The following is a 27,371-nucleotide window of genomic DNA, read 5'->3' as shown; positions in this document are numbered from 1 at the left end:
TTAGAAGTCCAGTTACTGGAAACCACTCCAGTTCCGTCCTGCTCCCACGTCCCACGCTCAGGGTGGGCGAGCGGAAGGAGATTCTCAAGGGAGAAGGCCTGGAAAACTGGCTAAGAAACGAAGCGAGAAGTTCCTTAGCATGGGTAAAGTTGTTGGCGGCATTTTTAAGCCCCTAGAGTGACATAGCGACTCCTCGCCGACATGACGGACCCGGGTGCGTGACTAGCGCGGGAGCCAGTCCCAGGGCCACCTCCCTGCTCGAAGTCGGGCCTGGTCAGTACCCTCCCAGCGCAACCCGGGACCAGGGACCCCCGACTTTGCCCTAGTCCCCAACCCCCACAATCACCTCCCTTGGTCCCCCTCCACGTGACAAGAGCCGGAACCGTCACTTCCGGCGGGGCGGGCAGCGCGCCTGCGCGAGGCGCCCGGCCTCAGTGAGCGGTAGGCAGCAGCGCCCCCCACCCCCGCCAACGGCCACGAGTGGCGGGCGGCTCTGGTCCGGCTGGGGCGGCGGCAGCGCGACGGGCTGCGGTACTGCGGGTTTGCGGCCAGAGACGTCCAGCCCACTCCCTGGAGGGGCCGGCCGCCCCGCCTCCTTCGCTCTCTCCCTCTACCCCGGCTTGCGCTCCAGGCGCTTAGTGAGGCGGCGGGGCGTTTGGGGCACTTGCGGAGGCGGCGGCGTCGCCCCTGCAATCAGACCCGCCCCCTCGCGCCCCGCCCCGTCCCCACCCTCCCCACCGCCCTCTGCGGGAGCTGGGCAGCTGCAGCGGAGCCGCGGAGCCGGCGGCGGGGCCCGGGCTGTGCGCTTGGGGAGCGCAGAATGTGAGGTTTGGCGGGCCGCAGCGCGCACGGACGCTTGGACCGGCCAGGGGCGGCGACCCCTTGCGGACGCCCAGCTGCGCGCCGGGCCAGGGATTTGCCCTCTCCCTCGCCCTTGCTCGCTCCCTGCGCCCTCCAGCACGCCGGCGGGACCATGAAGAAGTTCTCTCGGATGCCCAAGTCGGAGGGCGGCAGCGGCGGCGGAGCGGCGGGTGGCGGGGCTGGCGGGGCCGGGGCCGGCTGCGGCTCCGGCGGCTCGTCCGTAGGGGTCCGGGTGTTCGCGGTCGGCCGCCACCAGGTCACCCTGGAAGAGTCGCTGGCCGAAGGTACGGGCGTCCGGGGAGGCTCGGACAGGCAGGTGAGGGAGGGTTGGGGTGTGGCGGCGGCTTCTCCGGGTCATCGCCCTCCGAACTGACTTTTATACCCCGTTGTTCCTCCGCTGCCGGGCCAGCGGGGACTCTTAAAAGAGTGACTCGGGCTTTCTCTCTTAAGCTGGCTTTTCTTGCCGCTGGCTGATCTGGCTGGTGCACAGTTCTCTCATACCTAGTTTAAATCATTTTCTGTGCTTTTTGACGCGAGAAAATAGATAGAAGACGTGCTAGGAAGTGGGTAGGTGTTGTGATTGGGCCAGTGACTCATTAGAGGGTCAGATCGAGCAGGATTGAAGCTCTGTTCTGCCAGCTGTGGCTCAGACGAGTGTCATGCGTTGGCCTCTTCATCTGAGCCTCCACCCGCGCTGCAGGGCATAGGACCCTGCAGCCCCTGGTGTCAAGCTCGGGTTTGCTGCAGCTCAGTCATATGTTGAAAAACAATGTATTTGTGTGCATGTGTGCGTGTTGGAGGTGATCCTTTGCTCTAAATTCAGTTAGTAGGTTGCACTGAGAAGCAGGTAAACTTGAAGCCCATTTGTGTTTGTTATTTAGAATCTTCTCTGTTGGACAAGGTGCTATTCATGCCCTCCCAGTATGTCTCTCTGATAGTAGTTTAAAAGGTGATATGAAAGCAGGTTAATTTTCGTTTGCAAAGTTTTGTGGTCGGTCCTTCATGACCTGGAACAGGTTATGACGGCAGGTAGAAGTCTACTTACAAAAAAAGTTTACTGCATTTTAAAATAAAAACTTGGAATTTAGTTTTGTATTTCTGGCATAATTGCCTTGTAGAAAATACTTGCCCTGTGTGCTTCATGCTTCATTGGCCTTTGAGTTTTTAATTGCAAAATGACATTACAAAATAAACTCTTTAAAAGAAATACTTTTTGTTGATAAATGGCCCTTTTGAGTTCTATGGTTAAGATAAAAGAAATCGAAGAGTGGATTAAGTTCTCCGAGAGTTAGACGTTGATGTGGTTTGAAAACAGTAGACTGAGATTTTGCTTGTATTTTTGAAATGCTATAAACAACAGTAAATTAGCACAAGGGAAAAAACATGAATATTTTTGTATAAAATATTTGAAAGAGAAAGAAATCGTGAATTATTGAGTTGTACACATTGTGTCGTGAACCATTGCTCAGAATAATGATCTTAGCCGAAACTTGGAGAGGTGGGAGAAGGAGGATCCTTAGTTTTTCAGAAGAATGAATATGTGGTGAGTGGTACTTATTAAAGATTTACTATACTATGAAGTTTTCTAGCTCTTTATTACACATGAATTTCAATTGTTGGTTTAGATTGTGTTGTAGGTTTTAAAAACACATGGCTATTAACTCAAATGCCATATTCTGTCTTTGAATAGTTTTAATAACTAATTGAAGTGTAGCTTGAGTAGTGTTACACTCACTTCATTCCACCAGATCCCAAAAGGGTGTTTTATTTAATAGAAAAAAAAAAATGTTGACATTTCACAAACTAGGTTTTGAATTTGTAACTGGTATCACTCACTACCCTAAGCATATCTTATCACTACCCTAAGCAAGCCATTTTCAATAAAAAATAATTTTGGAAAATAAAAAATAAAGATGAATTTCAAAAGGAGAGTTCGTTCAACCACAGCGAAGAATAAAAATTTATTTCAAGCGCTAATGTCACTGTTAGAGTGTTCCACTGACTTTTGCCATAAATGTATCCTTTCTTTTGAAAAATCAACAATCAAATGCTAGGAGGAAGCAAGGGTTGAAGAAATCCTTTTGGAAGATGAAACTTCTCCATGCTACACCCCAGCTTTAATTTCCTGGAAGGGAGGCCAAGGCCTAGCTTTTCTTTCCTTGTATGTTTTTTCTGTCTCCATCACCCACACAACTGAAATTGTCTATGTATAATCAGTTTACTTTTTGATCCTGGCCGGTCTGTTCTTATTTCAGATGCTTAATATCCCCTCTCCCTTCCAAATAGTGCCACAATTTAGACAAGATGTTTAAGCACAAGTGTAGTTCGCATTTAAGTTTGATTAATCAATAATTGATAGATCTGCCTGATCATTAGATTGGGCCATGTGCTTGTGAAAATGCATTGAAATTTAAGAGTACTTGATTTGGGGAGAGGCATACCACTGAGTAGGAAAAGGGGTGGAAGCTAAGATAGACCAAAGCACAAACTTGGTAGGTTTTGCATTTTTTGCTTTGGCCCAAAGTTTTTTAAACAGAGTTGGGAAGACCTGGTAGATGCTGTGCCCTGAAGTGTTTTTGCCATGCTCCTGCAAACATTGGTAGCTTACTTATAATGACCTCTGCAGTGTCTTTTCAATAAATCAGTCCATCTCTCTTCTTATTTGTATATAATTAGTTACGTTCCAAAAGGTCACCGTGAAAACTGGATTAGCAAATACTGAAGCACTGCTCCTACTACAGTATTAGATTCCTGAAAACCTCTGGTCACAACATTTTTGTCAACTGATTAAGATACAACCTTGTTTTATGTGTGTTGCAGCCTAAAACGCACCTTATTTAATATATTTGGTTGATTTATTAACGTTGAAATCATGGCCAACAGCTCTGTAACTCATGCCTCAATGAAGATTATCTAACATTTGTGTTTTCTCTGTAGTCTTTGCTCCTTGAACACTAGACAGCACTTTAGCACTATGTTTGGGGACTGTTTTCAACAGTGAAATCACCAATAGCAAGCACAAAAATGAGAAAAACATGGCACTAAATAGACCATGAAAAGGACACTTGTTTACAGTATGTAAGCTGAAGCAAGAATGTGCACATCAGTAGACTCACATTTTTCACAATTGTGCACATGTCTGCAGATGACAGTGGAAGTGCTATGAGTAATGATTTTGGGGGTACAAATGTTAGTGAGTAGATGAATTTGCAAATATAGTATCCCCAACTAATGAGGAGCAACCATTGTTATAGGTAGATATGTATATACACATTTTATGTCTATAATTTAAAAAGCATATTCTCAGGGGTAGGTTGTATGTTATAACTAAACTGTTAAAAAGTTTTCTCTCTGAAACATTATATATACTTTGCATCATAATATCTTTGTAGTCAAGCACATAAATGTCTGAAAATAGAACTTGCACCTTTTAGTTCCTCCTCAAGGTTTAAAGGACTGATAGCATAGTGAGGCAGTTCATGTTTTTTTCTCAAAAACTGTTTAGGAGTCTTTGCTAAGCAGATCCCAACTTTGGTCTGTAGAAATGAGGGAGAGCCATATGTTGGTTTTAGCTTCAAACAGTGACAAATTGTCAGGCTCATATAATTAATTCAATGTAACCTTCCAGGTTTTTACTAAAACCTAGTATTGGCTTGTTGACCATTGACCACAGGCATCACCTTTGCATAACAAGCCTTTGGTGCTAGTCTGAGGAATTTAGTACTGATTGATAATAAGTTGGTTTTTGAGTAGGGGACACTGTTTTCTCTAAATGTCCTTGGTACAAAGTGGGTCTAAAATGGGGTGTTGAGACTGGGAGAGCAGAGATAACTTGTTGAGATAATGTAATCACGAGGTTATGGGGGCTGGATAGAATGATAGTGTGAATATGGTGATGTGGGTAAGATTAACTGAGATGGGTGTTGGGGGTTATTGGCTTGGTAGTAATTGGAGGCCAGGAATTTACTACAGGGTTCTTTAAAAATAGCTCGGTATTTCTCTTAGAGTTAAATGCTTAGATAAGCAAAGTATTAGCCAGTTCTCATTGTTAATTTTTCAGGAAGGTTGTACTATACATCTGATTTTGCACTGTAAATTAGTAGGGAAATGATGGATTTAAGCGTTATATCTCATTTGCAGAAACAATCTGTGGCTGCCCAGTAACTTCTAAGTTAACATTCCCAAGAGAAGACAGAGAGGATAGAAAGAAGGGGAGGATCAAATAAAAATATCAACAACTGTTAACTACTACACAACTTCGTTAAATGCCTTTTGTGTGCTAAGCACTGCTAGGTGCTACTTAACATAGTAGAGGACAATAGTGGAGGTATTCTTCTGGCCTATGAAACTTACAGATTAGTGTGGAAGATAAATGCTAAACAAGCAAACCAAAATCACCAAGTTACTATAGTTAAAATTTTTGATATGTGTTGTGAAGACAATGTGCAGGGTTTTATGAGACAATTCAGTTTGGGGGATCAAGGAAGGCCTTTTTGATCTTTCAACAGAAACCTGAAGGATGAAAAAAGTTAGGTAAAAACAGAGGTGTGAGGTCGGGGTGACTTGAAGTATGTCATGAAGACTGAAGTCTCTATGCGAGGGAAGGAAGTTTCAGAAACTGAAATATGCTCAGAGCTGTGGACTACAGTGAATAAATCACATGTAAGAGAGATCCAAGATGATGTTGGCAAGGTAACCAGGGTCCAGGGCTTAGTATACCATGCTGAGGAGTTTAGGTTTTATCTGAAATGCAACGGGAAGCTGTTGAAGGATTTGAATTGGGGCAGTGACATGCTCTGATTTGTATTTTTACAAGATCATGCTGATTGCTGTGTAGAGAGGTATACAAATTATAAGGTTAGAATGGTGACAGTGGAGATGAAGATGATAATGCTTAAATGGGAAGACCTTGTGGTGGTCATAGGAAGTGTTAGGAATGACTTGCTTATGTATCTCTCAGGTGAAAGTACCATTTGTGAACATAAGGAAGGAACAGATTTTTTATTTTATTTTTTTGAGGTGTTTGGAGGACAGCCTGTAGTTCTAGACATGTTTAGAGACGTGTTTGGATGAGATATCTGAGAGGAAATATCAAATGGGAAGTTGGGTATGTGGTCTGCAACTCAGCAAAGGTGTTTGGGCTTAGAAATGGTACTTCTGATTGATTAGTGAGCCCCTGGCTGTTATTTAAAGCCCTGGGAGAGGATGGATGTAGGGAGAGTGTAGGAATGAGAAGGTGCTCATTGAAGGACTCCTCTAGTGTATCCGTCTCAGACATTAGTATTCATTGTAAACATTCAGAGGATTTGGTAAAACACAAAGTGCTGAGGACGGTCCTCAACTTTTGATTATGTCTGAGTGAGGCCCACTCTTTCAGTGATACAGATGCTGCTGGTTCAGGAACCATTTGTTGAGTACCACTGATTTAGAGCGGGCGAAGAAGACTAAGAAGAAGGTGCTAGAGAGGTATGAGGAATACCAGGATGCTCTGGTACCTGGAAACTTGAGAGTATTTCAAGAAGGGGAGGGAGTGAACAGTTGTGTTGCTGCAAAGTCATCTTACTTGATCACATTTTTTGACCTGGCATTCACAGTTATTCATGCTCACTTCTTATCTTTAAAAGCTTACCTGTAATTATTTGCTGGGTGAATACTCTTTGCGCCTGGTGCAATGTGCTCCACAATCTTGTACTTGCCTAGCACTCTGCCTTCGCCTTTGTAATCCCTGTTTCCTAAGTAATGGTTATGATCACTTCCTCCTTTCTGTAGACGCTTGTAACTATTTGCTTTTTCCCCTCTTGTCACATTTAACCTGTCTTGAGATGGAATTATGTAAGCATCCAGAAACACTAAGGTTGTTAACTACTGTTCCTCTGTCACCTCCACTACCAGATAGTAAAATTCTTAAGGCTAGACAGACTCTGTTTTAATTGATACTGTATCACACAAGTTGGCCATACTGTAAACATTCAGCTACTTCTCAAAGGAAATGATGTTTGACTTTTCTTTTTCTTTTTTCTTTTTAATCAGATGATGATCTTCAGTAGAATTTAAGGCCTAATTTGCAAATTGAAGAGCACCCATGGAGGGCTCTTTACTGGACCATCAGAGGTTTTGTACTTAGGCCAGAGGGCTCTGAACTTTCTAGTTTGGTGAAGACAAACAGCAGTTAAGGCAGTGTAGTTTCACTTAGCAACTTGAAACAGGAAAGGAAAAAAAAATAACCTAGATGCCCCCTTGTAGTTATCTTGCTTTATTGACGTTATATTTTTATTTATCCTACAAAGGTGACTGAGTTTTTAAAAACTCAGTTACATGCAGTTGTGAAATTGTTTTACATTTTGTGGTTGATTTTGGCAGCTTTTTTTGGGTGCTGAGCTTTTTGAGTGTAGAAACAAGGTCTGTTCGCCTGTGCTTTCAGTTGTCCAGTAGTACTTACTTAGCACCTTTTTTTGTTGTTTAATTCAGCTCTTAGAAAACATTGTTTCCTCTTCTGAAACAAGGGGGTAATATCTATTATGAAGATTAGAGAAGATAATGTGTGACAGTACCTAACAGTGCATTGACAAATCTTCTCATAAATATGAGTGAACTTTTAAGTTCAGATTTAGTTATAAGCTTTCAGTGAAATCTGATTTGGAAATTGTAGTGACTTGATTATATATTTGGTGTCACATTTATCCTGAATAAATATCACATTTATGTTTGCAAAATATCTGAATAGTTTGTTGGATAATTATGTGTACCTCAGCCATATTGAATTTTCAAGTTTCAGTCAGCTGTATAAAATTTTGACTTATATAGTAGCATATGATTTTACAATAAAATGGAAATTATTTGCAACAAAGGACACTATATACAATATTATTAACAAATGGTTCTCTTTTGGGTTATGTTATTATTGTAGTGATAGCTCCTAGGATGTAATTTTGATTGTCCATTGATGTATTTCCTCTAGAGGTAGCAGTTTTATTCAATGACAAGCTACTGACACTAAAACAATTCTAAATTTTCAGTGTTCCAAAAAAAATAGTGGAAATTTATAGTGCATTTATCTCCAGTAAAGGAGCTAAATTGTACAGAATGGGCATGATGGCTCACGCATGTAATCCCAGCACTTTGGGAGGCCGAGAAAGGTAGATCACTTGAGGCCAGGAGTTCAAGACCAGCCTGGCCAACAGAGTGAAACCCTGTCTCTACTAAAAGTACAAATATTAGGCATAGTGGCATGTGCCTGTAATAACAGCTACTCAGGAGGCTGAGGCAGGAGAATCCCTTGAGCCTGGGTGGCAGAGGTTGCAGTGTGGTGAGATAGAGCCATTGTACTCCAGCCTGGGTGAGAGAGCAAGATGCTGTCTCAAAAAAAAAAAAAAAAAAATATATATATATATATATGAAAGTGCTAAATTGTACAAACATGCCGAATATCTTTGCTTTTAGGCTGTAGTCAACTATTGTGGTTAATACTGACATTCTCATGCTGGGCAGATTGAAAAGGCTCTGTCTTTGATATTTTAAAAATAATGAAAATGAATTAATATTTGTTAGTATGTTTGATCATGGGGTGCACAGGAGGGAAACTTGGAAAGGTCCTTGATGATGTTAATGTTAGAGAACATATTAGAAAGTGAGATGGATGTCCTTATGTTGATCCTGAGTTTTCTATAGTGTTCTTTCTGATCTTGTATATTATCTTGGTTTTCTTTCACCATTTCCCTCCTATTTTTTTGTCAAAACTTGAAATAGTTTCATATACATCTATTAGAGCTCATTTGGTAGCTATCAAAATGATTAAAGCCTTGACTTGGGGTTCCAAAATTAAGAGTCCTGAACTACCATTTCAAAGCTGCCACACTTTTCTAGTGGTCAGGTATAATATTTCATCTCCAAGGGATTGGGACTGTTTATTCCTTAGTTTTATCTTGCATGCATCTGGTGAACCATTCATCTACCCACAGCTTGCTATTTTTAGGAGACTAAGTTGGGAAGTTGAGTAGTTAATGACTGAGCTGTTTTAAATAGTTAGGCACTTAGTTAATTTGGAGATTCTTTGTCTATGTGTATCAGCTTTACAAATGAGGTCAGTCAGCACATGTCTGCTAACTGTTTCAAAAGTCTCTCTCTGCAGGAAAGTGGTTGTAAGGCCTTTTCTACAGAGAGACTTTGTTTTTGGTTTATCCTAGTCTTGTAGAATTGCAGTAACATTAGAGGCGTTTTGCAGTCAGTATTATTTAAAAATATAGAATGATTGTTGCTACTAGTTTGCCCATTTTAACATTTTTAATTATCTTTGAAATAGTGCCTTCTTGGATGCATCTGTCAGGGGGAAAAATACCAGCTGGTAATCCCTGTTCTGCCTCTAACTTGCATTGTGACGTTTTGACTTCAGTTTCCTCAAGAAAAAAATGAAGTGGATAAAATGAGTTTGTAACATCCTTTTCCATTTTAGTATTCTTGGATTCTGTCTATATAACTGATTTTTACTGCTGTTTTCGATAAGTGAGGGGCATGGGATAGGGAGGAATAGCAATGAACAATTTCAGGATTGAGACCGTAATGAAAGGATTGTGTTTGGTCGTTATACAATTTGAGTTCTTTGACAGACTTTACAATGGAATGGCAATTTATTTTTTAATCCTAAAGTATAAAATTATTTTTATTTTATTATTTTCAAGATGGAGTCTTGCTCTGTTGCCCAGGCTGGAGTGCAGTGGTTCAATCTTGGTTCACTGCAACCTCTGCCTCCTGGGTTCAAGCGATTCTCCTGCCTCAGCCTCCCAAGTAGCTGGGATTACAGGTTCTTGCCACCACACTTGGCTAATTTTTGTATTTTTAGTAGAGATGGGGTTTCACCATGTTGGCCAGGCTGGTCTCTAACTTTTGACCTCAGGTGATCTGCCTACCTTGGCTTCCCAAAGTGCTGGGATTACAGGTATGAGTCACTGTGCCCGGCCTAAAATTATTTTTTAATCATTGGAAAAAGGTCTTTTCAAAGAAGTTGCCTTACATGCTACTCCTTGAGATCTGGGTAGAAACTCAAATTAAATTGTGTGACATTTCAGAATACTATTTAGTTTCAGTGGGCATGCCACCTTAATTGCTTATTTTACTATCTTGATTGTGTTTTCTAAGAGACTCATGCACAATATATATATTTTAGAGAGTATTAGAAAGTAACAAAACCTTTTTATTCAAAAAGAATATATGAGGAGGAGGTGTGACAGTACTTTCTCCGATTAAGTTTACAGATAGAAAGTTTACCCATGATATGTATGGGAAATTGGGTACTTTTTGTTTCCAATGCTGTCAGCCCTAATTTGGGTCCTTAATACATCTCATTTAGAGAATTATATTAGCATTTGGACTGTTCTTTCAGACTCTTTCCTTGCCAAACCAGTTCTTGTATTCCTTCCAGCTTATTCTTCCTAAAATGGACTTATGCTCATGTCACTCTCTTATTTGCCTAACCAAGTAAAGTACACACTGATTACTCTAGGATTCAGGACCCTCTGCAGTGTGACCTCCAACCCACCTCTCTAGCCTTAATCTCTCACTCTTACTCCTTATGTATATTACACTCTTATGCTTGATATTTTCTGCACTTCTCTCCAGCTTTCTGCTATCGTCTGAATGTTTGTGACTCCTCCCCCAATTCATATGTTGAAATCCCAACCCCCCAGGTGATGATATTTAGTGATGGGGCCCTTGGGAATTGATTAGGTCATGAGAGCCCTCATGAATGGAATTAATGCCCCTATAAAAGAGGTCCCAGAGAGATCCCTTATCCCTTCCACTATATGAGGGTAGAGTTAGAAGATGGCCATCTATGAGGAAACAAGCCCTTACCAGACACTGAATTTGCCAGCACCTTGGTCTTGGATTTCCAGTCTCCATAACAGTAAGACATTCTATTGCTTATAAGCTACCCAATTTGTGCCTCTGTGTGTGTGTGTGTGTGTGTGTGTGTGTGTGTGTGTATGTGTGTGTGTTTTGAGACAAGGTTGTGTTGGCTAGGCTGGAGTGCAGTGGTGTGATCATAGCTCACTGCAGCCTTGAGCTACTGGCCTCAAGCAGTCCTCTTGCCTCAGCCTCCCAGATAGGCATGTGCCACCTTGCTACACTTTCCCATTTCTGTTTTTTAGCTTATGTTGTTATGTTTGCCCAGAATGCAAATACTGGCCTCCACCATTCTGTTAAAAATTGGGTCTTGTAGGATATATTTAAAATAGTTACTTTTTTGCAATCTTTATTTTTTCCTGAAACCCTATCTACAATAAAATAAGTGTAATTATGCCTTCCCTTGCTCTGCTTAGCAACTGTTACTCATATAGCACTTATCTTAAATAGCTTTGTTCAATGCTAATAAAATGTGTAGTTTTCTCTACTTTGAAATTTAATTCTTTTAAAGCTTATCTTGTATTCATTCTTTTTTCCCCCTCATTATTTTTAAAATATTTGGTAGAGATGGGATCTTGTTTTGTTATCCAGGCTGGGTTTGAACTCCTGGCCTAAAATGGTCCCCTTGCTTTGGCCTCCCAAAGTGCTGGGATTACAGGTGTGAGGCACCATGCTTGGCCTTGTATTCATCTTTTATCTCTTGCAGTGCTGTATTCGTGATAGTATTCAGTACCTCTGTAAGAGGTTGAGTTTCGGTTTTGAAAAGTAATCAGAGGGCTTGCTGCAAATTACTATGAAACAATTGGATAGCAGCCATACTTGACATATCAAACTGTTCAGTTGATGTTTAGGAGAAGGCTGACCCTGTTTTTGAAGTTCTGTCCATTTTAAAGTAAGGAGATAGAGATATTTGGTAATAATGTAGTTCTAACCTTAAATAGATGGATGAAAAAATACTACCAGATTTATTTTTGGACTCCTAGCCTGTTTTATTTCTGTTATGGTGACATGTATAGTACATCTTTGTTTTGTGGGTACTGCATTGCTTGTATTAGATGTGACTCAAAATGTTCTAGCCTGAGTTCCCTTGAGCCACTACCGTTAGACAGAATGGGAGCTGGGTAGGTGTAAAGTATGTGCTTTGGATAACTAATCTTAAGAAGAAACAGTTTTGGGGATGGTCAGCTGTGTATGGCTTTATCTTGAGTGGCGGGTAGTACCAAGGCTTAATGGGATGAATGGTGTCTAGGAGGATGAGGGGATTAGGAAAAAGAAGGGGATCTCATCTCCTTAAGGCTCCTGGGGAGGGAAACAAGTGAGCATTAACTTTGGGGATTCCTCTAACTGGACTGTATGATATTAAAGGTACTTATTTTCTAGGTAGAAAGACATTGAGTTTGCTTTTAGATTAGGAAATTTGTAAGCCTGGCCTAAAGGTCAGAAGGTAGCAAACCATCCTTGACTATTCTTTCATTTTCTGGAAGAGAGGGTTCCAGTACACTACTTCCCGTTGCCTAAATGTTATATTTACTTATTTTGCTTTGTGCTAATTGGACCATTGTTAGGGCTGCCTGGAACTTTTTACATAAGTATTCTCTTTTGAATGAGATTGTCAGTGGTGTGGTTAGGTTTTACCATTCTTTCTGAATCATAAAGATACTACTAATAAGTAATTTTTTTTTTTTTCTCTATCTTGTCAGGACTATTTTTCTAGGGAGTGGAATTATGCATCACTGGCAATTACCCACTTTTTCATTCTCTTGCCTGCATCACAGACTCTCTTCCATTGAATGTTAATGGCCTATGTTTTTACACAGATATAGAAAAAAAAGTTGCTACTGACTCATGATCAGTAGGACATGTATTCTGAATTATTTCTTCAGAGGTTGGGTGTATATATGCTCAGCTGTGCATAGGCTTTTTATGGTGTCTTCTATGATCACTAACAGGAGTATGTAAGATAGTTAACTGTTACGTGCAGTAATGTGGATCTAAGGATTTTTTTTTTTTGTCTACCTAATAGGCCTAAATTGAAATTGGAATAGATCCTTAGTTTCATTAGCACAGTATTATAGTTAACTCATCTAGACAGCTCAGTTTAAATCCTAGTGAATAGTTAACTGGATTGCTAAATCTTTGGTAAATTTTCATCTTTTAGCAAAATGTTGTTTGTACAACCCAAAGGAGAAATTCTAAGGATGTCAACCCAAATTGGTACTTGTTTTTATTTTTAAACAAGTGAAGGTAGCTGTTAAGGATTTTATAGTTTTTCACCTCAGTGCAGTGGGAACTTCAGAAATATTGCAAACTCATGAGTTTTATTTTTTAAAATATGTGTTTGTGTATGGTATTTTCTGCCTATCCATAGGAAATGTTGGAAGTGCATTTGTAAGGGGTGTATGAATCCATAGTGTTCAAGGTTGGATGTAACTAATGCCCATAAATTTCTAACTTGAGAAACCCTTATATACAGATTCAAAGTTCAGATTTGTTATCATCTTAGAATAGTGGCTGTTTTTTTTTTTATTTTTTAAAAAATACACTAAAGGTATTTCAAAAAGTTGTGGTGGGCCATTATGGATAGTATAAGGTCAATTCCACGATTTTTGTTTTCTTTTTTTCTTTTGCTTTGGAAGACGAAATAATAGGGAACGATGTGTAAGAACCTGAATTAAAAATAGGACGTTCTCGGAGCCTCTTTCGGAAAATATCCTAAGTATTATATTAATCGCAATTGGTATTGTTGGACTCATAGTCTTTCTTTGAAAATACTAGTGCTTCATTAAATTTCCCATAATTGTAGTGATTGTCCAAATTTAGTTCCCTCATTTAACAATGAGAAAAGGGAGTAATGAATGAACCCAAAGTCACATTATTAGTGTTCATTGTGGAGAGTAGAACTTAGTTCTTGTGACCAGCACTCTTTCTAGTAGTTATGGCCTCTTTCTTTTTTTCTTTTTTTCATTTTTTTCCTTATGCCTAAGTACTTTTACTTATGCCTCTTTAATTAGCTCCTATGCTGTATAGGCATTGGCCTGTAGCTATAGGTATAGTTCCTGTATTTATGGGCATTGTCTTTTGATTGGGGTGGGTACTTGGAACTGGCTTAAGGGACCTGGGGACTTTTAATAGTCTGAAGGCAGCTGCAGTATTCCCGGGTGCATGAGGAGTATGAGGTGGAAGAAGTATTCTCAAACATTTTTGCTTGAGTTTCTAAGTTAAAACTTTTCTGCTTTGTATTTTCCTAAGGCAATCAAACCATGTGCTGCAGTTATTTGAGCTAAGATGTCACGATTAATTTTAAAAGTTTAAATTCCAACTTCTCCCAGGGTAGACTGTTCTCTCAGTCTAGAGAGGACAAGTCATAAATGAAATAATATATTTGTGAACTGTAAAGTATGTAGCTTAAAGGTGCAATACTTTAGCTTCTTCAGTTGAATTTAGCATAGCAACACGGAGGACCTCCGGTAAGGAGGAGGGTAAAAGAGGAAGAGATATAGCTAAGTTCTTATCCTCCCCTTTTCTTCTGTTCCTAGTTCAATGTTATCACGCGTGGAATCTGAAGTGCTGTAATATCAGATCCCTATTTGCATTTTACCTAGTAAATTTGTGTAGTGTTCAAAGTAAAAAGAAAACAAGGTTCTTTTAAGTTTTTGTTTATTAGATGACAGCAAAAATGCTTTAGACTTAAACTTGGAATACAAAATATCTGAATCTTTACAGTGATATAAATTCCTATGATATTATAAAACAGTTTCCTTAAAAATGACACGGCATTACTTTTATGATACATTTGGCATGTTTTTATACACAGGCAAGTAAAAAGTTAAAATAGAATGGTGCTTGATTTATGATTTTAAAACATTAAAGGATAACCTTTCTAAACTAAACTTATTTGGAAATGGCATTATTGTTTAGGTATAAAACTCAAAAGAATATTGAAAAGCATCTAGGATTTATAAGAAATATTTGTAGAGTAGTAATTACAAAATAAATAAAGCTTAATAGTTTCTTACATCTCAGTAATAATGAATTAGAAAATAAATTACATTCGTAATAGCAAAACTATATATATCATCTAAGAGCTAAACTCATGAGAAATGTGCAGAACCTCTGTGAAAAAAATTATAATATTGTTTAGAAGAACATAAAATAAAACTTGTCTAAATGGAGAGCTATTTCATGTTACCAGCTAAGAAGACTCAATATTGTCAATATGTTATATCTTCCTAAATAAACTCAGTACAAAAAATAAAAAAAGATAATATTTCTAATATATTTCAAACTATGGAAGTATCACCATCATTATCAAGCAGCATTCATCTAGTGTCTATATGTTTTTCTGAGTAAAATGAGCTTTTTCGTAAGTCAAAATGTAGAGCCTGGCATGGTGGCCTACACCTCAGGAGGCCAAGGTAGAGTTCGAGACCGCAGTGAGCTGTGATTGTGCCACTGCACTCCATCTTGGGTGACAGAGTGAGACCTTGTGTCTAAATAACAATAATAATAATAATAATAATAATAAATTTTTAAAAATGTAACCCATTCCCCCCTCCCATCTGGCTCTAATATTTGTCTCTCCTTCCCACTTTAGCTAGAGGCTGAGCCCCTGGTCATCTTTTCTCCCCCATTTTTTTCCATCAGTTATCTGATTTTTCTCTTACTGTTACTCGTTCCTCAATATTTTTTATACCTGTTAAGGTATACCAGTTTATACCCTGAACAGTTTATATCCTGTTCAACTTGTAAGCCTGTTTAATTTCAAAAGATAAAACAAACAAAAATAAAACTTTTGTGGTCTTTCCTACTCTTTCCTTCCTTCATTAATTGACCTTTCTGAAAAAATAGATTTTGGTAATGGTTCTCAAAGTGCAGTGTGTGGACCCCAAGGGAAAGGATCCTCGAGACCCTTTGATAGAGGGTCTATCAGGTAAAAAATATTTTCATAATAATGCTAAGACATAATTACCATTTACACTGTATTGACATTCACACTGCAAGCACCTTAACACTAGTCAAGGGTAGTGAAAAGCATTTTATTACTCTTGGCCCTTGAGTACCTTTTCTTTTTTTTCAAAATATACATAAGATTCACCGTAATAACCATTTTTAAGTGTACAGTTCAGTGGCATTAAGTACATTCAAATTGTTGTGCATTCATCATCACTATTTCCAGAAAATTTTCATTTTAAACAAACTTCATACCCATCAAACACCAACTTTCCACTTCCCCTCTTCCTTTAGACCCTGATAACCATGATTTACTTTCCATTTCTATGAATTTGACTATTCTACGTATCTTATAGAAGTGGAATCATAACATTATTTAGCATTTTGTGTCTGGCTTATTTTACTTAAAAATGTCTTTAAGGTATCATCTGTGTTGTAGCTACATCAGAATTTCATTCCTTTTTAAGACTGAATAATATTCAGTTGTACATACATAACACATTTTGTCTGTGGGCATTTGGGTTGTTTCTACCTTTTGGTTGTTGTGAATAATGCTGCTGTAGATATGGGTGTACAAATATGTATACGTTTGAGTTCCTGCTTTCATTTCTTTTTGGTGTATATCCAGAAGTGGAATTATTGGATCATATGGTAATTCTATGTTTAATGTTTTTGAGGAACTGCCCTACTGTTGTTCACAGTTCCTGTACCATTTTACATTCCCAACAGCGTTGCACATGGGCTCCAATTTCTCTACATCCTTGCCTCACCAACACTTGCAATTCTTTTTTTAATAACAGCCATCCTAATGAAGTGTTATCTATCTCATGAGAAATGTGCGAACCTCTGTGAAGAAAATCACAATATTGTTATAGAAGAACATAAAAGATGGACACTTTCTTAATGATTAGTGATTTTGAGCATCTTTTCATGTGCTTACTGGCCATTTTTAAGTATATGCCTTTTTAATATCTTATGTGAAAAAATGGGAAATACACACAAAGCACTTTTGCTGCATAAGGAAGCAGTATGGTGTAATTGAGGAAGAGCACTTGGGTGATGGAGTTGTGTGCTGAAGTAGCTGCCTTTTTCATAGAGTATCATCTTTACTGGAAACAGTGACAAACTATGATTATTCATTTAGACTTGGATATTTGGCACACATTTTCTCAAAAGATGAAATGAGCCTGTCACTTCAAGGAAAACAAATTACATGTCTTATTAATGTAGGAATTTGAACTTTCAAAGAAAATCAGAATTTTAGAAAACTTGTGTCAGCCATTGTGAGCTTGACAGTTCCCTATTACTTTAATAGCCTTTCTGAGGATATAGGTGATAAATATTAACAAATGTGATTTTTAAAACAATTCTGTAATAGAATATCTGTATAACTTATATTTTCCAAATGCATGATGTTACAAATACAAAGTACAAGATTGACCACTGGATTTTAATTGTAATTGCCAAAAATTCAGTGATGTGGTTTTAGATTCCATATTACAACGAACCTTTGAGAAGTACTAATTATAATGTTTTGCTACAATAGCAAAGAAGAATAGACTATTCATAGTTATCTGAAAAGACTATAAAATAGTGTTCACCTTTTCCTCTACCTACCTGCGTGAGACTGAATTATCTTTATGTACTTCATTCAACCAAAACAACATATCATAGATTTACTGTCAAAGTAGGTGTGAGAATCCAACAGTCTTATTAAGCCAGATGTTAGAGTTTTGCAAGCATGTTAAACAGTGCCACTGTAGTCTCTCTTTTGAAAAGATAGCCATTTTTTATTAAAATATTATGCTCTGAGTTTATTATTTTAAATGAATTAATAAAGGTTTAAAAATTTTAAGATTTAATTTCTAATGTAATATGGATTTATATAAGCCATGTAAGCAGAAGCACTCTGGTTTTGGATAATTTTTAGGAATGTAAAGGGATCCTGAGGCCAAAAGACTTTGAGAGTGTCTGGGTCTACAATGTATAGTGTAATAAAACTGTCTGATACAGTAGCTAGTAGCCACATGTGGCTATAGAGTACTTAAAATTTGTGTTGCTACATTGATTTGAGATATGCAATACATATAAAATGCACTTGGATATAAAAGCCTTGATATGAGAAAAGAATATAGAAGACCTTATTAATATTTTTATACTATTGATTACATGTTGAAATGATAATATTTTGGGTATATTGGGCCAAAAACATATTAAAATTAATTTTACTTTTTTTTACCTTGTTAATGTAGCTACTACAACGTTTAAAATTTTGTATGTGGCTCATATTATATTGGACATATTAGACAGTGCTGATCTATAGTGTACAGTTTACACTGTATAGTGTGCACTTTGCAGTTGGGGTTATATAAGCCTGGGGTTCATAGACATCCATGTGCAGTTTTCTTGGGAGAGGGCTTATGGTTTTCATCATATTCCCAAAAGGCCAAGTGACCAAAGAAAAGCGAGAAACTGCTGTAAAATTCATAGACTCATTCCCTGACCTCTGCTTGTAGTTACTTTTGGGTACTGGTTGTATCTTGGATCTGGGGGGAATCCCTTTCTGAGTTTGGTAGGCTGAGTGAAATCTGTGTTGCTGGGGTGCAATGAGATGCATTCTTGGCCTCTCAAGTTGGAACCTTGAATGAATGTTTCCATAGAAAAGTTTCAATAGACCGTCATTAGGTATTATAGTACTGTTAGTATTAAACTGTAAACAGACCTGAGAACCTAAGAATCACATACAAGACTGTTTCTGTGGGAAAGTACTCTGAATACCGAAAGTAGACTTAGAAACTGTCAGAACACAATCTACTAGTAAATTGGAGATTCATTCACTTCATGCTGGGAACCTGATCGAATGAGATATGTTTTTAAACTTCAGCATTAATAGTGTTTGAAAAGATTAAGCATGTGTTAAAGTAGTAATTATATATTTTTTTTCCTTTACTTTTGAGATGTCCTTGCTCTGTCATGGCAGTAGTACGATCTTGGCTCACTGCAGCTTTGACCTCCCGGGCTCAAGCGATCCTCCCACCTCCACTTCCTGAGTGGCTGGGGCTACGGGTGCGTGCCACTGCGCCTGGCTAATTTTTAAAATTTTTATAGAGACGAGGTCTCACTGTGTTTTCCAGGTTGGTCTTGAACCACTGGACTCAGTTGATTCTCCCACCTCAGCCTCCCAAAGTGCTGGGATTATAGGTGTGAGCCATCATGCTAGCTGCCATAAAGTTATGGGATGTTTGTTTACTATTTATCTTTAATCATAATTATATAAATAAGCCACTGAATTGGAGGGTATGTGAATTAAGTGTTTGCCTGTTTAGTTAAATAGGTCGGTGATGCTGTGTATGCAATAGATTCTTGACTTATGTAATCAGTTCTCATCAAAAAAGACTTCATAAAACAATGAAATTTCAGGGCTTGTTGAAGTGAAGAGAGAATGCTGAATTATGTATCTCCAAGCATCATTATTTCATTATAACCGTTTGTCCTTCAGTTACATTTGCTCACATTTATCACAGTGTGCCATAATAACTTTTTTGTCTTTCTCTCTCAATAGACTACAGCCTCACACATACGGTGTCCTATTTAAAACATGTTCCCGAGACTTTCACAGACACTTAATAAAATTTGTTGACAAAATGAACGTGGGAAGAGCTCTCTAATTATCTAACTGTTGTGAGATAATTGCAGTTTAGGTGAGGTGACTGAGTATGGTCACTGGGTGAAGGGAACATTGAAGGCGATCTGAGAAAACAGATGATGGGTTAAAGAGTTGCAGATGCTGTTTAGGAAATCTGGTGGAAGAGGTGAGGTATTTTTGTACTTAACAGTTATAAGGCCACTTAAAGGAGTCCCAAGGAGAGGTTGGCATAATGCTGAATTTGGACAGCAATATATAAGAGTTCACTAAAATTTAATGCTTTTGGGGGTCCTGATATTCTGGTGAGAAGGAAGTTGTGAAACGGATGATTGTGATCTATATCCAGGCTTTGTATTTATGAATGGAGGAGTTTTGATATGTAAAAAGGGAGAAAGAGTAATATTAGTAGAGAACTAAATGTGTAATCTTTTTCAGTTCTGCTAAAATAAAAAGGTATTACTTCTAAAATGTGACTGTTCTACTGTGGGAAATAAAGTGGATATAAAGTAGGGGAAAGGATGTTGTGACTGGCAATAAAGGAAAGTCAAAAGGTAGTGGCTTCATTTTAGCCTTCATTTCAGCTTTATGCATGAGAGTTGTGATGAGGGGCCCTAGAGACTAGTGATATAGCAGGGAAATTCAAGAGTGCTATGAATGCCTCTGGCCTGTTATAAATATATTAATTTTTTAAAACATATTTTTTGGGGAGTCTTAGTCCTTAACACAGTGCTTCTTAAACTGTAATAAGTATATGAATCACCTGGGATTTATTAAACTGCTTACATTTAGTACATCTGGGTAGGGCCGGAGTTTCTGCATTATCAGCAAGCTCTCAGGTGATGCCAGTTCTGTTGTTTCCACAGGTTGCATTCTTCCTTAGCCAGTCTCCTAAAAGGAAGGAAAAAACTTAACCCCCAAAAGTGATCAAATCAGTCCATTATGAATATCGGCTTTGTTAATGGCCTTCAGATGGATTATTAGTAGCTAACAGGCGTAATGCAGAGATTCTTAAATTTCATCTAGGGTGCTTTATTGAACAGATTCCTTGACTTGAATCTCAGAGATTCAATTCCAGGTTTAGGGAAAGGTCCAGAAAACTTCAGGTTTAATAAATACCCTAGGTAATTTGGTAGTATTGGGATTTTGGTTGGCATTATATGAAAACTCCGTATTAATTTGGAGGGATTGGCATATTGAAAGTATTAAGTAGTGCTTTCCAGAAATATAGTGTGTCTTATCATTTTTATTAAGTTTTAAAAGTTTCTCTCAGTAAAGTTATTCTTCATTTAGGTCTTGCAGCTTTATAAACTTGTCTCATATGTTTTATATTTTTTGTAAATGGGTTGACCTTTCAGCAGTGTGAGAAAGTTTTATGTTGATTATCTTGAAGATAATTTGTCTTTGATTAGGAACGTATTCTTTTTTATTTTAGAGGTAGCGTCTCACTGTGTTGCCTAGGCTGGAGTGCATTGGCATGATCATAGCTCACCGCAGCCTCAAACTCCTGGGCTCAATTGAGGAATACTTCCTCCTCATTTGGAACCACAGGTGTGGGCCACCACACCTGGCTAATTTTAAAATTTTTTGTAGAGATGGGGGCGTCTCACGTCGTTGGCCAGACAGGCCTCAAACTCCTGGCTTCAAGCAGTCCTCTCTTGGCCTCCCAAACTGTTGGTATTACAGGCATGAGCCACTGCATTTGGCGGGAATGTATTATAATAAGCTTATCACTTAGGCCTAAGAATCAGAAAGACAGCTCCTGCCTAGGAAGGTCTTGGAGTTTGGTATGTTTTTAATGAACTAGTTTCCTCAAGTGCCAGTAAGCCAGGTCCATAGAGAAAGCCATATTCAAGTCATAAAGGTGAGCGTTGCAAGAAATTGTAGAAGATTTTGGTTGAAAGAAACAGGAGATGGAGATAGCTGCTGGATGCCTGTGAGGAACCTGACCTAAGGGTTTCAAAGGTGGGTCGAAGGGGACATCCTGATTAGGAATAGTTTTAGAAATACATATGTAGAGTCTCATCCAGGGAGAACATAACCAGTTTTCTTTTCTTAGCTTCCTTTCTGTAGCATAAAAACAAATTATTTTACTCTGAAAACAATTTGTTCTTAGAAAAACTATGATCATGTGTTCTCAAAGGAATGACTGTTATAGTAGTCTTCCAGCATGTCACTTTAGGATGGGCAATATTCTTTAGGGAAACTCCAATGGATACTTGGAATTCTGACTTGAGAATTTCGCTGTAATCATCATTAACCCAAAAGTACACATAACTACTGTTCTTTTAATTGAAATATATTTTAATATAAACCTAAATGTTAAAGATTTACAAGATCACTGCCTTCTTCCTTTTGCTGTTGAGAAGTTGACAGTTACTCCATTTGCTTTTGTGGGCAATTTCACATTGAGGCTAAGTGCTGAATGAGAGAACACAAGCTGAGAGAATTAAAATCTGGGTATCAGTGTTTTTAAGACAAACCTTGTTCTTTTTATGGCACTTACTTTGTCTGAAATTTTAAATGTCTTTCTAGACCATGCTGACACACATGGGAATATCCATAACAACATTATCAAATTATTTTATATTGACATTTTATTAGAAACTTCTAATTGTCTGGAGAACTTTCTACTCCAGACAAATTAATATGCCCAACATTTCTGAAAAAGACAGGGCAACGGTGCTGTTCTCGTTTTTATAAGAAGGAATCTGAGGCCAACATAGGTCAGGTACCCTTAGAAGCCAATTTACATCAACAGTTTAAAGAAGTAGATATATAAACATATGTAGGACCAGAATTACGAAAAAGTTCTGTTTGCTACATATTTCAGTAAAGATACTAAAAAATAACTTGATTTGTTTTTTTGAGAATATCATGAAAGTTCTGTAGATCCTTTCCCCAGAAAAATTTGCATATAAAACCTACATGTGATTTCAGATGGTGCATAGACTTTACATAAATACCCTTGCATTATATTCTTTGATTTCTTATAATGTTTACAATTTAAAATTGGCATGCAGGTTTTGCATTTTAGTTACTTAGGTGTTTTTCATAGTGGTTATAGGTATTTATAATCAGCATGAAAATATTGGAAAGTGAAAGTGTATAAGAATTTGTGTTTCTAGCTTACATACAAATGGAGTTCCTGGTGCTGATTCAAATGTGTGTATTTGTTTACGTAGAGTTTTACATCCAAGTTTTATCTTAGTGTGATTTGGCTTTTCTATCAAAAGTACGTAAGATGTTTGTAAGGCTATGTCTAGACTTATGTCCAAGTATCAGAATAATTTGACTAAATCTTGCCTACTCATTTGCTGTGGTTACAGTGATATGCCATAAATGGGTTATAGGTGTGCCAAGATGATGATTTTCCTTCCACCCCTCAAAGTAGCCTGAAGGTCCCTGCCTGTCAACTCAGGTTGAAAGTAGACTTCATTTACCCAGTGGGCTGGCCAAGTTGTTAGAAAACAACAATAATAACTAGGTGGTTTTTCATTAGTAGGATAAATACAGATTTAGTCGATGGAATATTCAGTGCAGGGAATAGTGGAAGTTGGTGAGAAGGATATGCTGTACTCTGACAAGCTTGAGCTCTCTTTGCAAAGGAGAAATTATGCAAACTTTTACTATTTCAATTTGAAAGTCTTGTTTGTCTTTAGTAACATCAAGATAAACCTATTTGAATAATTGTAGAGTGTGCTTTTCTTTGGGCTCAGGCAGAATGTATAAATATGTATCTGTTTTCTGGGCCATGGTTTGGGTATCAGGTCTTGAAGTAACAGATAGTGGCTCTATGCTGATACTTTGGCTCTGTGCTGAGACTTTCTCAGTAGTCCTCTCCTCCCCCTTCTGAAGTAATTACAGAAGACTGTGTTTACTTGGCACTTGAGGTAGTTACACAAAGTGCATGCAGAAGCATCAACATGTTAGGGCTAGTATAGTGATACAGGATAGTGTCAGGAGGAGTTAACAAAGCCCATATAGCACACACTGTATCTTCAATGACTTAATTACCATGTTTCCTAACCTACCCACACACATTCAGTAACACAAATTTTGGTGGTCTTTGTTTGCTAATGTTAAACTGTCCTATATAGTTTTAATTCTACTTTAATGAGTTGTATACTAGAATGTAGTTATGTCTGTAAATTGTTTAGTGTCAGGTTAATTTCTAGATGTTCCAAAAATGAATTTTTAATTTTATATTCTATAATAATTTCATGTTAATACTTTAAATTGGAATAGTTTAAACTATAGCTGTCTTTAAAGCTTGGAAATAGAGCTCTTTTTTATAAAATTAGAATATGTGTTATAAACATCTAAAAAATGGCAAACTCAACTCATGTTAATGGTTTTAGATTGAATTGTTTTGTTTGTATACAAGTGTCTAAATACAATAAATGTAATATTACATTTATTAAGTATCAAATATAAATGCTGAAATTGTATTTCATGTAGAGAAGTTTTTAGAGGATGAATACATTTAAACGTTTAATAGATCTTTCCTTTCAGTGTATTTCAAAAGTTTTTTTTTTAACAAAGATTTTCTGTTCACCCTATTAGCAGTTGTCTAAAATATTTTAAGATGGAGGTAGCTTATTCCATAATGCTCAATGAACTTGTCTTCCTTTACCTGGTGTTGGTGTTTTACCTGTTAGTTATTCCCCTGCAGTCTCTCTGTGTAATAGATCTATGCACAAATTACCCATATCTCTATTTCTATAAACCAGGCTTCCTTGCTTCTATTGTAGACATGCTATCTAACTATTAAAATGTATTTTTAGATTTTCATACCTGAATTTCTCACCAAGTCACCTTCTCTTGTTTGAATAGGTGGCCCAATCCTAGACACTCAAGTGAGAAACGAATTCACGTGCTGTGTCTTTTCTGTGAATTATCTTTATTGCCTGGATGGTTGAAGTAGCTGTGTGTGTGTGTGTGTGTGTGTGTGTGTGTTTATGTGAGTGTCATAAGTAATAGAGAAATAACTTTTCCTTGTAAGATAAATAGTGTAAGGCAAAAGTTCTTCACCCTTCCCTGCCCGTACTCCCCTCTTAAGTCATTTGTATTGTTTTGAGACCCTTTTTCTTCATGCTGAAATAGCTTTCTAATTTGTCTCCCAATTCTGATCTTGACTCCTTGTCAATCTCTTCAAACAGTGCTTTCTCATTATCTTTTTAATTCTTTTTCTTGCTTTGTTTTGGAATACTTAAGGTTCTCTTTTTTCCATTTTATTTCCTGCCCTCCGTTAACTGGAAGACATGTATACTTTTTCTGTTGTTTTAGTGTTGGTTTATCCCAAAAAAAGGTAAAACTGTGTGCCTCACCTGTGTAAGAACCTTAGAATGCTCTAACTCCTATCGCTGTCATTCTCTCCTCCTGAGAGGATGTGCTGTTGTTCTTATGATATGACATTGTTTGTGATTTTACATCTATCGTCACTTTTTAAAAAATCTACAGATTAGAAATTATACTTATTTTACAAGTCAGTGTTTAACAGCTGTGATCTTTGTGACTCTTTCTTGTATGTTGAGAAAGAGGGTCTTGTATGATCTTCCATCTAGGCTCAATTACTTTCAGTCTGACACTTTCTCCTTTAGTGAAGGTCATTTTTTGTTAGCTTGAGAAGTCTTTATTTTAACTTCATTTTAGAAGGAGTTTTGCTGGATATAGACTTCTCTGCAGATAGTTATTTTCTTTTAGCATTTGAAGATGTCATTTCACTGCCTTCTTCGTTTTGCTATTGAGAAGTTGGTAGTTACTCCAATTGCTTTTGTGGGCGATTTCACATTGAGGCTAAAGTGCGTTGTGGGTCTAGACTTTATGTGGTGATCCCAGTGTGACCTTCTTACTCTTCCTTATGTTGGCTTTTGGCTGTCATCCAGTTTATGGATTGATACTTTCTTCTTGTTTTTGTCTCCAAAGAATTCTCTTAGTCTGCTTCTATGATTATTTTATCCAGAATTTTAAAAACTGCTTTTCCAGGAAAGCTTTTTCTGAACCTATAGTCTGCCATGTTTCTAGGAGCAGAAATTGCAATTTAAATTTTAACATGGTCTAACATAGAAGTTTTCATCTTTTTGAGATTTTTATATCTAAATAAGAAATTATTTTCTACTTTGAAGTTATATACAGTCTCCTATATATGTATTAAGACCTGGAATGTTTATCTTTTAATAGTTACATCTTTAAGTCATCTGAAATTTGTATTTGATGTGTTATGAGATAAAGATCAAATCCCTCTGTCTACCCCAGTTGTTCTAGCAAAATGTTTACTGGTTCCTTCCTCAGTGATCTCTGATGTCATTTATCAACTTTTTATAGTTTTTATGTATACACAACTCTGTTTCTGAGCTTGCTCTATTCTGTAGCCCTTTGTTTATCTCTGCACCATTATTATATAATCTTATCAGCGTTTATATTTTTTTGTTCTGATTTTTGTTTTTTTGAGACAGAGTCTTGCTTTGTTGCCCAGCTGAAGTGCAGTGGCACATTCCTGGCTCACTGCAACCTCTGCCTCCCAGGTTCATGCGATTCTTCTGCCTCAGAGCTAATTTTTGTATTGTTAGTAGAGATGGAGTTTCACCATGTTGGCCAGCCTGGTCTCTAACTCCTGACCTCGAGTGATCCATCCTCCTCGGCCTCTCAAAGTGCTGGGATTGCAGGCGTGAGCCACTACACTGGACCAGAGTTTATAATCTTGATAATTGGTAAAGTGACTTACCCCACTTCATCTTATTCCTTTAACATTCCTTTACATTTTATGTAAAAATACATATACCCCCTCCTTTTTTGGTAACTTTTCTTTAATGTCTTTTATTAAAGTTTTATAATTCCCTCATAAAGCTCTCATGTGTCTTCTATTTGATTTAATCCTTGATTTTTAAACATTGCTATTAAAATAGTATCTTTATTTTTGTTTCAGTGTCTCTTGGTTACTTTTTTTTGCAGGGGAGGACAGAATCTTGCTCTGTCACCCAGGATGTAGTGCAGTGGTGCAACCTCAGCTCACTGCAACCTCCGATTCCCATGCCTCAGCCACCTGAGTAGCTGGGATTACAGAAGTGTATCACCACCCCTGCACATTTTTGTATTTTTAGTAGAGATGGAGTTTCGCCATGTTGTCCAGGCTGGTCTTGAACTCCTGGCTTCCAGTGATCCACCCACCTCAGCCTCCCAAATTGCTGGGATTACAGGCGTGAGCCACCGTGCCTGGCTGTTTACTTTTTAATAGGAATGCCATTGCTAGAGAATTACTTTCCTGAACAAATCAGATGAATATAAACCTTTGATTAACATTTTTCTGTTGTTTTCTAATCTCCTGCAGGGTGAAGTATGAACCTAAAAGCATAATATATGATGATCCTTCATGATTAGAATCATGTGTACCTCTTTATCATGCCTCATCTCCCATAACTTCATATTCTGAGATCTGTGCTTCAGCTATATGGAACTAGATTCAGTCTGGAACTGAATCTCTTACACTCTGATTTTTTAAATTATTGAGACGTAATTTACATATCATAAACTTTACCCCTTTAAAGTAAAAAACTTAGTGATTTTTAGTGTATTTGCTTTGTTGTGAAACACCACCACTAATTCTAGAACATTTTCATCAACCCCCAAAGAAACCCAGTATTCATTAGAAATTACTTTCCATTCCTCCCTCCCCACCCCAAACTCTTGTAATCTCTAGTCTGTTTTCTGTCTCTATGGAATTGTCTATTCTGGGCATTGCATGTCAATGAAATCATATGATAATATGGCCTTCTGTGCCTGGCTTCTTTCATTTAGCATGTTTTAAGTTTCATTCATGTTTTGACATGCATTGGTACTTCATTCTTTTTTATGGCTGAATATTCCTTTATATGAATGATAGATACACTTTGGTTATTCATCAGTTAGTGGACATTTAGCTTGTTTTTGCTTTTTGGCTATTACGAACATTTATATACAAGTTTTTGAGTGGATATATATTTTAGATTGTTCTACACTTGATACCTAGGAGTAGATTTTC

The 27,371-nt window shown here is 37.8% G+C and overlaps 1 protein-coding gene across 2 annotated transcripts in view; it reads left to right on the top strand.

Annotated features, from left to right (window-relative positions):
* The first annotated feature begins 759 nt into the window (after positions 1-759).
* Positions 760-27,371, top strand: part of BMP2K (BMP2 inducible kinase) — a 143,370-nt gene continuing 116,758 nt past the window's right edge. For both annotated transcript variants that reach the window (XM_028848477.2, XM_028848476.2), the window contains exon 1: positions 760-1,145. In XM_028848477.2, the coding sequence (XP_028704310.2) occupies positions 974-1,145 (172 nt within the window). In that variant the 5' untranslated portion in view covers positions 760-973. The remainder of the gene's footprint in view (positions 1,146-27,371) is intronic.

Source organism: Macaca mulatta, chromosome 5 (genome assembly GCF_049350105.2).
Source record: "Macaca mulatta isolate MMU2019108-1 chromosome 5, T2T-MMU8v2.0, whole genome shotgun sequence".
Taxonomy (NCBI): Eukaryota; Metazoa; Chordata; class Mammalia; order Primates; family Cercopithecidae; genus Macaca; species Macaca mulatta.
The sequence above is the reverse complement of the archived record's forward strand: the minus strand, read 5'-3'. Positions and strand labels throughout refer to the sequence as shown.